This window comes from Cervus canadensis, chromosome 18 (genome assembly GCF_019320065.1).
Source record: "Cervus canadensis isolate Bull #8, Minnesota chromosome 18, ASM1932006v1, whole genome shotgun sequence".
Classification (NCBI taxonomy): domain Eukaryota; kingdom Metazoa; phylum Chordata; class Mammalia; order Artiodactyla; family Cervidae; genus Cervus; species Cervus canadensis.
In genome coordinates, this window is record NC_057403.1 from 18,957,461 (window position 1) to 18,969,905 (window position 12,445).

At 55.5% G+C, this 12,445-nt stretch overlaps 1 protein-coding gene across 1 annotated transcript in view; it reads left to right on the forward strand.

The window, feature by feature from the left end:
* The first annotated feature begins 219 nt into the window (after positions 1–219).
* NPAS1 (neuronal PAS domain protein 1) overlaps positions 220–12,445 on the forward strand; it is a 16,945-nt gene continuing 4,719 nt past the window's right edge. Inside the window, exons 1-5 of the mRNA XM_043437128.1 lie at positions 220–550; positions 1,626–1,787; positions 2,348–2,583; positions 10,705–10,778; positions 11,049–11,265. Of these exons, the coding sequence (XP_043293063.1) occupies positions 1,687–1,787; positions 2,348–2,583; positions 10,705–10,778; positions 11,049–11,265 (628 nt within the window). The 5' untranslated portion in view covers positions 220–550; positions 1,626–1,686. The remainder of the gene's footprint in view (positions 551–1,625; positions 1,788–2,347; positions 2,584–10,704; positions 10,779–11,048; positions 11,266–12,445) is intronic.

Here is a 12,445-nt window from a genome sequence, read left to right on the forward strand (position 1 = left end):
GCTTGGAACCCCCTACCTGAATTTCATTCATTGGAGGGACTGAGGCTGAGGCTGAAGCTCCAATACTTTGGCCACCTGATTCGAAGAGCCGACTCATTGGAAAAGACCCTGATGCTGGGAAAGATTGAAGGCAGAAGGGGAAGACAGACCAGATGGTTGGATGGCATCATCGACTCAATGGACATGAGTTTGAGCAAACTCCGGGAGATGGTGAAGGACAGGGAGGCCTGGCGTGCTGCGGTCCATGGGGTCGCAAACAGTCGGATACGACGGAGCGACTGAACAACAACCGCGGAAAAGATCCGAGTGGCTGACGCGGGGCAGGACCGAAGGGCGGAGACTCCGTGGGCGGGGCTCCAGCAGGCCCCGCCCCCGCCCGCCGGCGCTGTCCCCACGCATCCAAGTCTGCGAGGCCTCGGCGGGCGCGGAGAGCCTAGCGCCACAGCCCGCGCGCCCCGCCGAGCCCGACCCGCCCCGGGGTCTATGGGGCCGCTCCTCTGCGCCGCCCGGCCGGCCCCACGCCGCGCCCGGAGCCTGCCCTCGCGGCCAGGTAACGAGGCGGTGGGTCTTGCAGGTAGGGGACGCCAGGGGGCAGGTATGAGAGGACAGGGAACTCCTGAGTCCTGGAGGTGAAGGGGACCGGGACTCCAGTGTCCTGGGGGCTAGGGCATCGGAACGCCTGTCTCCCGGGGCTGAGGGTAGGGGCGCACGGAGGTTGGGTCCTAGAGAAATAGGGGGCTGGGGAATCTGAACGCCAAGGTCTAGGGCATCGGGGGACCTGGCTGGGGAGGCTTGGGGGCGGTGTGGATGTGGGGAACGGGGCTGGACCCTGAATGCCTAGCCCTGGAGGAATGAAGACCTAATTGAACATGTTTCCGGTTCTGGGGAATCTGAATACCAGGACACCTGGGCTCAGAATTCTGGATCCATCCTGAGGGCTACCTCGGGCTGAGGAGCTGGCCGCTGCATCGGGGGTCTTCAGGGAGGAAGTTGTGGTTGCGGAGATTTGGCGGCCCAGACACGTGGCATCACCCCCAGGGGGTGAGGGGTGGTCCGTGGGGAGAGCATCGGGTGGGGTCTCTAGTTTCTGTCCCCTCCGCCCCTATCTCTTTAACCGAGCCCGGGAAATAGGCGCACCGCAGATGCGAAAACCAGACTCCTGGGATGGGCTTGTGGTGGGAGCAGGTCCCCGGGTTAGAGGGCTCTGGGGACTGGAGCCGGTCTCGCCTGGGCCCCGGCGAGGCGCGAGGCGCCCGCCCCCCGCCCGGCTTGGGCATGCTTGGCACGCAGCGCGCGGGCCGGTCCGATCCGTATGCGCGCCGCGTGCGCCTATTGGTATGCGGGAGCCGGCCCGGCGCGGGCGTGAGGCGGGCGCGCTGGCGGGCGGCGCGGGGGAGGCGGCGGCGGGGCACGTCCTCACCCTGAGTGAGCTTCGCCCGAGCCCGGCACGGTGAGAGCTGCGGGCTGTGTAGCCTGGCCTCCGGGGAGGGGAAACTGAGGCCGCCTACCGCGGCAGCTCCTCGCCGGGACCCTGCGCCCCACCCCGCGGACCTTGGTTTGCCTACCAGGTGTCCCACGTGCCCCCTCGGGCACTGAGCGCTGCCTCCCGCTCCTTCCTGCTGCAGGAGACGCGGCTCTCGAGTCCCGCAGGCCGCTCTGAGCCCGCCTGAACGGGTCCTCGCGGAGATGGCGACCCCCTACCCCAGCGGTGGAGGGGGAGGTCGAGGCGGCAGCGTCCCTTGGGACTTTCTGCCGGGGTTCGTGGTCAAGGCCCCGCCTGGACCCTGGTGAGCAAAGCCCCGCCCCTCGGGCTGTGGCCCCGCCCCAAGGCGGGATCCGACGAGGATTCACATTCACCTTCGCCCCGCCCCTCGGGCTGTGGCCCCGCCCCAAGGCGGGATCCGACGAGGATTCACATTCACCTTCGCCCCGCCCCTCGGACTGTGGCCCCGCCCCTAAGGCGGGGTCCGGGAAGAATTCACACTCACCTTCCGCCCCGCCCCCTCGGGCTAGACTCTCTCACCCGGAGTTGCTCTACCGAGGTTCTGCAACTCACTGCACACTGGGCGTTCGGTTCCTAGCCCCCTTTTTCGGGACTCCTACTCAACATTCTTACCGCTCCCCTCTCCTTCCTCCTTCCCCCGAGCATTTACACCCCCAAGTCCTGCCCCACGGCTGGGCGGAGAAGTCACTCTCAGGCTCTGTCCCGACCTCCAGAGTGTTGAACCCACTTCCAACGTCCCGTTCCCCCCGTTCCCGAGGCCCCAGGAGGCGGAGCTCGCCTCCGCCGCTCCTGATCCCAGAGTCCCCGGGCCCCGCTGACGCTCCCTCCGCGCCGCCCGCCCAGCCTGCAGGCGCAGCGCAAGGAAAAGTCCCGTAACGCTGCGCGCTCGCGGCGCGGAAAGGAGAACCTGGAGTTCTTCGAGCTGGCCAAGCTACTGCCTTTGCCCGGAGCCATCTCCAGCCAGCTGGACAAGGCGTCCATCGTGCGTCTCAGCGTCACCTACCTCCGCCTGCGCCGCTTTGCTGCCCTCGGGGCGCCGCCCTGGGGGCTGAGGTCTTCGGGGCCGCCGGCGGGCCTAGGTGAGTGCGCATGCGCGGGGGCGGGGTCCTGGCGCGCTCCCCCAGGGCAGGGGACCCCGGGTCTGAGCTGCGCTCTAGCTGTGGCCAAGCTCCTCCACCCGAAAGGAAGGGAGTACAAAATTTGGAGTCAGACCTTTTGTGCGTTCTTATCAGACAGCTTCTGCTGTCCACGCCTCAGTTCATTCATCTGTAAAATGGGCTCACCAGGTCAGTTCAGTTCAGTCGCTCAGTCGTGTCCGACTCTTTGCGACCCCATGAATCGCAGCACTCCAGGCCTCCCTGTCGATCACCAACTTCCGGAGTTTAGTCAAACTCATGTCCATCGAGTCGGTAACGCCATCCAGCCATCTCATCCTCTGCCGTCCCCTTCTCCTCCTGCCCCCAAACCCTCTGGCCAGGTAGTGTCGGTTTAATGAATTCTGGCCTGGCCGTACCAGGGGTCATGCCACTAGAAAGGGCTGTTATTTTTATTAGAGGAAATGATTCATGATTCTCACAAAGGAGACCCGCAGCTCCATGAGCGGGACAGAGAGGACCCAGCCTGGGCCTCCCATCTGCTAATGAGCAAGAAACACCCCGCACTGAGACCGGAGGGACCCCCAGAGGGAACACAAGGACTCTGGCGTCTGAATTCCCAGTCTGGGATGCGGGAGGGGGACGGGATAACATGGCAGGTAAGATGGCGAGCTTCAGTAAGACAGAGGTCCATGTCCCCGCTTGGCCATTCCCCAGCATTGTGCCCCCCGGGGCAGTTGCCTCACCTCTCTGTGCCTCATTTGTGAAATGGAAATCATGATGAAGCCCCTCCCCTCCCCAAGGCTGAGAAGAGAAAAAGGTCTACCAGGTAATAAAGACCCTAAACACATCTGGTTCAGAGTACACAGCCATTGTGTAGCAATTACTGTTATCAGTGGTTGTTGTTTAGTCCCTCCGTTGCTCAGTCTGACTCTTTGCGACCCCATGGACTGTAGCCCACCAGGCTCCCTCTGTCCATAGAATTCTCCAGGCAAGAATAGTGGAGTGGGTTGCCATTTCCTTCTCCAGGGGATATTCCCGACCCAGAGATCGAACCGCGTCTCCTGCATTGGCAGGCGGATTTTTTTGTTTTGTTTTAACCGCTGAGCCACCAGGGAAGCCTGTATCAGTGGGTACCTGCAGGTTTATTGAGCGTCTCCTGTGTGCCTGCTACTGTTCTGAGCCCTCTGGACCCAGCCGGAAACAAACTGGATAAAAGTCCCTGCCCTAAAAAAAAAAAAAAAAGTCCCTGCCCTGGACAGGCTGCCATGCTACTCGCCAGGACATGATAGCAATCGATAATATGTTAAAATATAGAACATGTAAAACACAGATATATATAGATAGATATCTACTTTTTTTTTTAGATATCTTTCATTATTATTCAGACTTCATTACACAGAAGTGTTACGTTATTGTTATTACTTCTATTTTATGTTTTATTGCTTTACTCTTATTACTGGAAGTGAGCGAATCGTGTTCTTCAGAGGTCTCAGGTAACAGGGACAGGACACCCTAGGCAACTGGGGCACCCCCCACCCCAAGATGGATTGTCCTTAGGCTGGGGTTGGAGGGGCTCCAATTCCCCTCCTGCCCTGGTCTCGGGGGGAGGGGGGAGAGAAAATAGCATTGATTAAGTTCGCAATAAATCACCATTTAAATTTAAATAATCCGGCTTCCCAGGCGGTAATTAGGCGAATTGACTGGCGCGGAGAGAATGCGGCATTAGCGCCGCTGATTACTGTCATTACCGCGAACAACATGTGCGCCGGCGGGGGATAAACATCTTGTCTATTGTCCCCAAGCCCCGGGGAGAGAAAGGGAGAGGGGGACAGCCCCGCCGGCGTCCGGACTCCCCCCTCCCCGCTTGCCAGGATGGGTCATTCGAGGGGGCAGACCACCGACCTCAGCAACCCCCTTGCCTTTAGGTGGGAAGGCGGGGCAGGGCAGTGTGCCGGGCAGGAACTGCGTGGACTCCCCCCAAAATTAAGAAATGGGGGCATCTGTTCTCCTGGGGTCTTCAGCAAGAGGCCAAGAACCTGCTTCAGCAGTTCAGATGGGGAAACTGAGGCCAGTGACTTAGTTGCCGTCAGAGAAAAGCACAATGTAGGCTCTCTAAAGGAGGGGGGACTCCCCCGTTCTCCTAAAAAATACTGGTAATAATATACGCGGCAGACACTAAGTTGAGCACTGAATTCAAATTCACTTGCTTAATCTTCTCAGAAATCATCAGAGGGAGGCAGTGTTTTGATCCCTATTTTACAGAACTGGAAAACAGACCCAGAGAGGTGATGCTCTTTGCCCAAGGTCACACAGCCAACAAGGGACCCAGATGAGATTCAAACTCAAGTGGTCTGGCTCTGATGCTCACCTTCTCTATCACCATACTTGGCATATGTGTGGGTCTCCAGGGATGGGTTCTGGGTTGCTGGGCTTGGCCTCTCTCTGGCCTCATGCTACCATCTGTAAAATGGGATCACGAATGTTGAAGTCTAGCCCAGGGGCTTTGAGTCTGAAGAGAAGACAGCTTTGATCTCCTATCATTCATTCATTGTCATTGATTCAGCTGTGCCAGGCAGTGTTCTAGGGACTGGGGACACTGCGGGGAACAGGACAAAGCTCCTGCCCTGGGAGGTTGGCTACAAACCTGGTCCCCTGCCCTCTACCTCCCTAACGTCCCCTTTCTACCTCTCTAATGACTTAAAGCCCTTGCCCCACATGGGTCACCTTGCTGTTCAGAAAAGCCTGTTCCCACCCCAGGGCCTTTGCACCTGCTATACTTCTACCAGGAACCCCCTCCTTCTCCTAGAATGTGGGCTTTTCAGTCAGGCTTTCCCCAACCGCACTATTAAAAATAAAAGGACTTCCTTAGTGGTCCAGTGGATGACTGCACTTCCATTACAGGCAGCCCGGGTTCAATCCCTGGTCAGGGAACTAGATCCCACATACTGCAACAAAAAGTTCACATGCCACAACTAAGACCCAGTGAAGCCAAATAAAAAATAACAACCCCCTGCTCCCGGCACGTCCTGTCTCCCTTTCTTGCCTTATTTCTTTCCATAGTACTTATTGCCATCTGATATATATTTCTTATTTCTCTTGTTTGTTTAATTTAAAAAAATTTATTAATTTATTTGGCTGCGCCAGGTTTTAGTTGCAGCATGCAGGGTCTTTTTTTTTTCCTTAGTTGCAGCATGTGGAATCTAGTTCCCTGACCAGGAATCCAACCCAGGCCCCCTGCACCAGGAGCTTGGAATCTTAGTTACTGGGCCACCAGGGAAGTCCCTTCTCTTGTTTATCGTGTTTCTCCCCTACAGCACCTTATTTGCTGAGCCTAGAACAGTACCTGCACACAGGGAGGGATCACTAAATATTTGCTGGGCAACTATGGAACTGGGGGGTGGGCGGGGAAGCTTCCCAGGTGGCGCAGTGGTGAAAAATCCACCTGCCAATACAGGAAACACAAGAGACGACGTGGGTTCAATCCCTGGGTTGGGAAGATCCCCTGGAGGAGAAAATGGCAACCCACTCCAGTGTTCTTGCCTGGGGAATCCCAAGGACGGAGGAAACTGGTGGGCTACAGTCCATGATGTCACAAAGAGTCAGATACAACTCAGTGACAGAGCACTGTTAGAACTAGGTGGTGGGGGGACATCTCAATTCACATGTCAGGCGTGACCCCTCTAAGTGACCTTTGAGCTGAGACTGGGAGGAGGTGAGGGAGCAAGCTCTCAGGAAAGCCGGAAGAAGAGGGTTTCAGGCAGACAGAACAGCAAGTGCAAAGGCCCTGAGGCAGGCGACAATCAGTTTGGTGGGTACAGGCCACAGCGGTGAGGTCAGGGGCTACAGAGAGGAAGGGAGGAGTAAGTGGAGGGGGAGTGGTCAGCGGGTCAGGGGCCAGCTCCTGCAGGGCCTCTCAGGCCATGGCGAGGACTTTGGCTGCTACTCCGAGTGAGATGGGAGCCACAGAGGTGATGGACGTGAGGGAAGAAGCAGGGAGCCCAGTGAGCAGGCAAGCGAGGTGATCCAGGTTGGACATGAGGCAGCTAGGCCAGGGTAGGGGTGGTGGGATGAGAGGTGGTGGGATCCAGGAGATCCAGTGACAGTCCAGCGTCGGGACTTACCAAACAGGGGTGTGGGTGTGAGGAAAGAGAGGGTCAAGGTGGACAGCAAGGTAACCCCCAGAAGGTGCCTGTAGTGGAATTTATCCATAGAAATGCCTCGAAGAATAACACAGACTCGCCTACTGTATGGGCTTCCGCAGTGCCTGCCAATGCAGGAGACACAGGAGACACGGGTTCGATCCCTGGATTGGGAAGATCCCTTGAAGAAGCAAATGGCAACAGACTCCAGTATTCTTTCTGGGAAAATCCCATGGACAGAGGAGCCTGGTGGACTACAGTCCATGAGGTCAAGAAGAGTGGGACACGGCGGAGTGAGCAGCAGCAGCGCCTGGCTCTGCCATCTGCATGCATGAGCCCACCCAGCTCCAGCCCTAGACCCATTTCACAGATGCAGCTGAGGAAAGTACAGGCAGAATTCCCCCGGCTCCAGGCCTCAGGCTTGCTTCCAGGGAGCAAGGCACTCTGATGAAGGCAGGGGGTCTCCCTCTCCCAGACTTCCACAGGTTTCTAAAGTCCCAGCCCTTCATCCCCACCAGTCTGGGACAGCAGAGCCCCCAGGGCGGCGGAGGGTGGGCGGTGGGGCCGGGACCCCTGGGTGAGGCCTTAGCTTCTCCCCTTGGCCCCTCAGCGCCCCCTCTGGTTTGGAGGGAAGATGACAACTGGGGCAGTTTTATTCCAGGGGAGGCTGACTTGATAGGAAACGCAGCAAATGTTTGTTGAAAGAGGGAATGATGGCTGGGGTTTGGACGTGAACAAGGAGCAGATCTGGGAGTGACAGTTGTTGAGGTATTTGTGGGAGAGACGGGGGAAGAAGGAGGAAGCGGGGAGTCGGTGGACTTGGGGCAGGGGAGGGCTAGGAGTCCTAAGACCCCTCAAAGACCCCTCAGTCAGGGATGGGCAGAGACCCAGGGGACAGGATAAGGGAAGAGCGAGTGGCTGAGCCCTCCCCGCTACACGCACCCCCATCCCGACGTGCCCATTAACGCTGTTAATTGCAGCCGTTCAGTCTGACCTGGGCTGATCCTGTGAGAGGGAAAATGAAGGAATTAGCAAAAATGACAGGGGAAAATTGCGACAATTAGCAGCCGGCATTGTTCCCGCCTGTCACCCGGCTGGTTCCTGCTGCATCTCGGGGGAGGGGTCCCCATCACCACCACCACCCCCCTCAGTTATTGTCCCTGGAACTCCAGGTTGGGGGGGTGGGAAAAGGGTGTGAACAGCCGTGAGGATATGGGGGGTCGCTCCTGGAGGGAGGAGGCGTGGCCAAGCTGGGGTGGAGCTTGGGGGCTGTGTCCTGATTGGGGGGGGGAGGGGGGCGGCGTTCCGCCGCCTGGTGTTTTGATGGTCTGGAAATCACAATAGTAATCAGGCTATTAATACTGATCCCAGGTTCTGTTTCGGGAGCACCTGCTGCATGCCCGCCCCTGGTAGGCCCTCTCTGTTCCCTAGGCGGGATGAATACTCAACATCCCCTAACGGATCAGCCAGTCCTCTTAGCAAACCCATTTGACAGAGGAAGAAACTGAGGCACAGAGAAGTGAAGCACTGGCCCCAGGGCACACAGCCAGGGAGGGACAGTGACAGACACCAGACCTGGACCCTCAGGCCGGCAGGAGCCGGGTGCTTGGGGACCCTCAGGGTCACTGACTCCCCAGTCTGAGCACAGACTGCTTGGGGAGTCGTTCTCTGCAACGCCCAGCCTGGATGTCTGGACCCCTCTGCTCTTGACTGTGGAGGGGATGGACGGCCTATGTCTCTGCCTCCGTCTCCTTCACTATCTGTCTCTTCCTGCCACTTTCCCTGTATCTCTCTTCATGCATTTCTTTCCCTCCATCCCTCCATCTCTTTATTTATTTTTTTAAAATGTTCTGTGCTGGTGGTGGCCTGCAGGATCCTAGCTCCCCAACCAAGGATCGAACCCGTGCTGTCTGCATTGAACATGGGAAGTCTTATCCACCGGACCTGGGGGGAAGTCCCTGTCCTTCTATCATCGTGTCTCTCTGTCTTTGTCTATCTCTATCTCAATTTCTGTGTCTATATATCGCTCTATCTCTCTTTTTAAAAATTGTATTGGGCTAAAATGTATGTAACATGACATTCACCATTTTACAGTGTGCAGCCAGCGCGTCTGTCTGGTTCATGTTCATCACCCTCCAAAAGCCCTGTGTGGGTCACAGTCTCTCCCAGCTTCTCCTGCCCCTCCCTGGCGACCACTAATCTGCTTCTTGTCCCTGGATTTGCCTGTTCTGGGTGTTTCATGTAAATGGAATCCTACACTATGTAGCCTCATGTGTTCGGTTGCTTTCACTTAGCATAATGGTTCTCAAAGTTCCTTTATGTCACAGCGTGGATCTGTACTCCGTTTGTTTTTATGGCCGAATGACATTCCACTGTATGAATTTAGCACATTTTACTTATTCATTCAGCAGTTAGTAGACATTTGCGTTGTTTCCACATTTTCGCTATTAGGAATAATGCTGCTATGAACATTCACGTCCAAGTATTTGTTAAAGCACCTGTTTTCTGTTCTTTGGGATATATACCTAGGAGTGGAATCGCTGGGTTATATGGTCGTTCTTTGGGAAAGGAAAGGGCAACCCACTCCAGTACTCTTTCCTGGGAAATCCCATTGACAGAGGAGCCTGGAGGGCTACAGTCCAGGGTCGCAAAAGACTGACACGACTGAGCATCTAAACAACAAATAGTAATTCTATATTTAACTTATTGAGGAATCGCCAAACTATTTTTGCAGACTGGCTGTATCGTTTCCCATTCCCACCAGCAACACACAGGGCTTCTGATTTCTCCACATCCTCACCAACACTTCTTTTCTTTTTCTTTTTTTAAATTCTAGCCATCCTAGTGGGTGTGAAATAATCTCTCATTGTGGTTTTCATTTGCATTTTGCTAATGACTAATGATGTTGAACATCTTTTCATGTACTTATCGGCCGTTTGTGTGTCTTCTTTGGATGACTGTCTGTTCAAACCCTTTGCCCGACTTTGATTCTGTTTTTGGCTGTGCTGTGCAGCTTGCAGGATCTTAGTTCCCTGACCAGACATCAAACCCGGACCCTCAGCAGTGAAAGCGCTGAGTCCAAACCACTGGACTATCAGGGAATTCCTCTTTGGCCCATTTTTTAAAATTTAGTATTTTTATTAAAGGATAATTGCTTTACAGAATTCTGTTTTCTGTCAAACCTCAGCATGAATCAGCCACAGGTGTACATATACCCCCTCCCTTTTGACCCTCCCTCCCATCTCCCTCCCCATCGCACCCCTCTAGGTTGATCCAGAGCCCCTGTTTGAGTTTCCTGATTTGGCCCGTTTTTTTAACTGGACTCCTCATCCTTTTGTTGTTGAGTTGTAATGTCCTTATCTCTTTCTCTATTCCTTTGTATCTCTGTCCATCTATTTGTATCTTTGTCTCTCAATGTCTCTCTATGTCCCTAGCTCTCTGTCTCTTTCTTTTTTTCTGGCTCCTTTCTGCCTCTTTCTCATCCTTCAGGTCTGAGCCCAGAAGCCCCTCCTTCAACAGGCCCTACCCCATTTTTCTTTATTCCATGCCACCTATTCGATTCTCCCTAGCAATGGCCACAGATGGTAGTTCTGTATTTGTCAGTTTCTGGCTCGTTTATATCTGCCCTGACTTGGGTACCCTGTGAGGGCAAGGGTGGGTGTCCTGGTCCTCACCCACTCTGTCTCTAGCACTGCCCAGTGAAGGCCAGATGCCCAGGGCGTTTGCTGGAGGACTGAATGGGCGAATGAATGAATGAACCCCTTTCTCTATCTCCTGGTGTCTGTCTGTCTCTGCGTGTCTGTCTGCCCCTCCTCACACCCTGGGTCTCTCCCTGACAAGGCCCCCCAGTGCCTCAAGACTGGGGACAAGAGAGGGCGATATGTAGCCTGCTTCCCTGGGGGTCTTCCCAGAGGTCAGGGGTCAAACCAGCAGGCTCTGGCCTTACTCCTCACTCTGCCCCCAGCCCCAGGCCGCAGGGGTCCCGTGGCGCTGGTCTCCGAGGTCTTTGAGCAGCACCTGGGCGGACACATCCTACAGGTGAGGCCCCTTCCCCGCCTGCTGCTCCTTGCTGCCACCTGGTGGCTGACTTGGGAGAAAGGCACTCTTCTCTCCAGCCTCAGCCTGGGGGGAGCCCCAGAACTGGGAGGCAGGCTGCTGGGGCTCCCCTTTCTTCCTCCTCCTCCCCAGGGCCACTGAAGCCCTTTACCCCGGATTAACCCATCACAAGCAGAGATCCAGATTTCAGAACCTCTTACAGATGCTGTGTCCTCCTCCCCCCATGCCCCCCACCCTCTCTCCCCACTCTAGTCCCTGGATGGCTTCGTGTTTGCCTTGAACCAGGACGGGAAGTTTCTCTACATCTCAGAGACCGTCTCCATTTACCTGGGTCTCTCACAGGTAAGGGGCTCGCAGCAGGCCGCCTGGCCCAGCTCAGCTGCTGTCTCCCTTGCCCGCCCTCCTCTCTCCTGGCCTCACCAAACCAACATTGAAAAAAAAAAAGTGGATGGGCTCTTTGGGTCCCAAAGTGTGTTCCTTGGGACCCAACATGACACCAAATGCAGAGGAGGGTTTTTAAAGTAATAGGTCGATTTGAAGAAAGCAAGTCAGCAGAAAGGTAAGTTTGCCTGTGAGTGGTCACCAAATGTACTGATATTTACCAAAAAGTGTTTCTTCTTAGCACTTTTAACAAATAACTGTACTTATTTATTTATTTTTGGCCATGCTGGGTCTTCACGTCTGGCTTTCCCCTAGTTGTGGAGAGCGGGGCTTACTCCCTAGTCGCGCTGCACGGGCTCCCCTCGTTGTGGAGCAGAGGGTCTAGGGCGTGTGGGGCTCAGTAGTTGTGATCCTCAGGCTGTAGAACCTGAGGCTAGTAGTTGTGGTGAAGCTGCGGTGAATAGCACAGGTTGTGGCGCACAGGCTTAGCTGCTTTGCGGCATGTGGGATCTTCCTGGACCGGGGATCGAACCCGAGCCTCTGGCATTGGCAGGCGGATTCTTTACCACTGAGCCACGAGGGAAGGCCTATTCTTAACACTTGGAAAGGATTCCAGCCATTCGTATTGGGAGGACTCGGGTTTTGCCAGCTTGGAGGATTTTGGGGGGCATTTTAGTTGACTGGTTTGCATTTTGCCTTGATTTCAGCCCACTGTTTCTGCTCCTGAAGTTGGTGTCTGAGAGGGCAAGCAGGGCAAAGAGAAGCCCAAAACCCCCATCCCTGGAGTCCTGGCTCCTTGCAGCATCTTAGGTCTTGCTGATCCAATCAATGCAAATTGCCACCAACTTTTAGCGTTTTTACAGCGATTTTGACAAATGGCCAATTTAGAAAATTCAGTGCATTGGTTTTTGGCTTTTGTGAGCAGCTCTTGGGTGAGTTGTTGGAGGGAGGTTCATGGAAGAGGAAGACCTTGAAGGGGGAATATGGACAAGAGGAAGGGAAGGATAAGTGGAGGGAAGGCTGGAAGTTTGTGTGGGGGGGGGGGGGTTTAATGAGAATAGAGGGAAGCATGTGACCCCCAAACCCAGGGGCAGTGGGAGCATGGTAGGTTTCCAAGCAGAGGAAGGCCATGGTCCAAGGAGTACCTTATGGAGGGGTATGTGTGTGAGGACTGAAGGAAAGAAAACCAGTGAGGACTCTGGGGCAGGAACACACGGGAGAAGATGGCTGCCGGCTCTGGGACCGTGTGGAGATGAGGGGACCGCTGC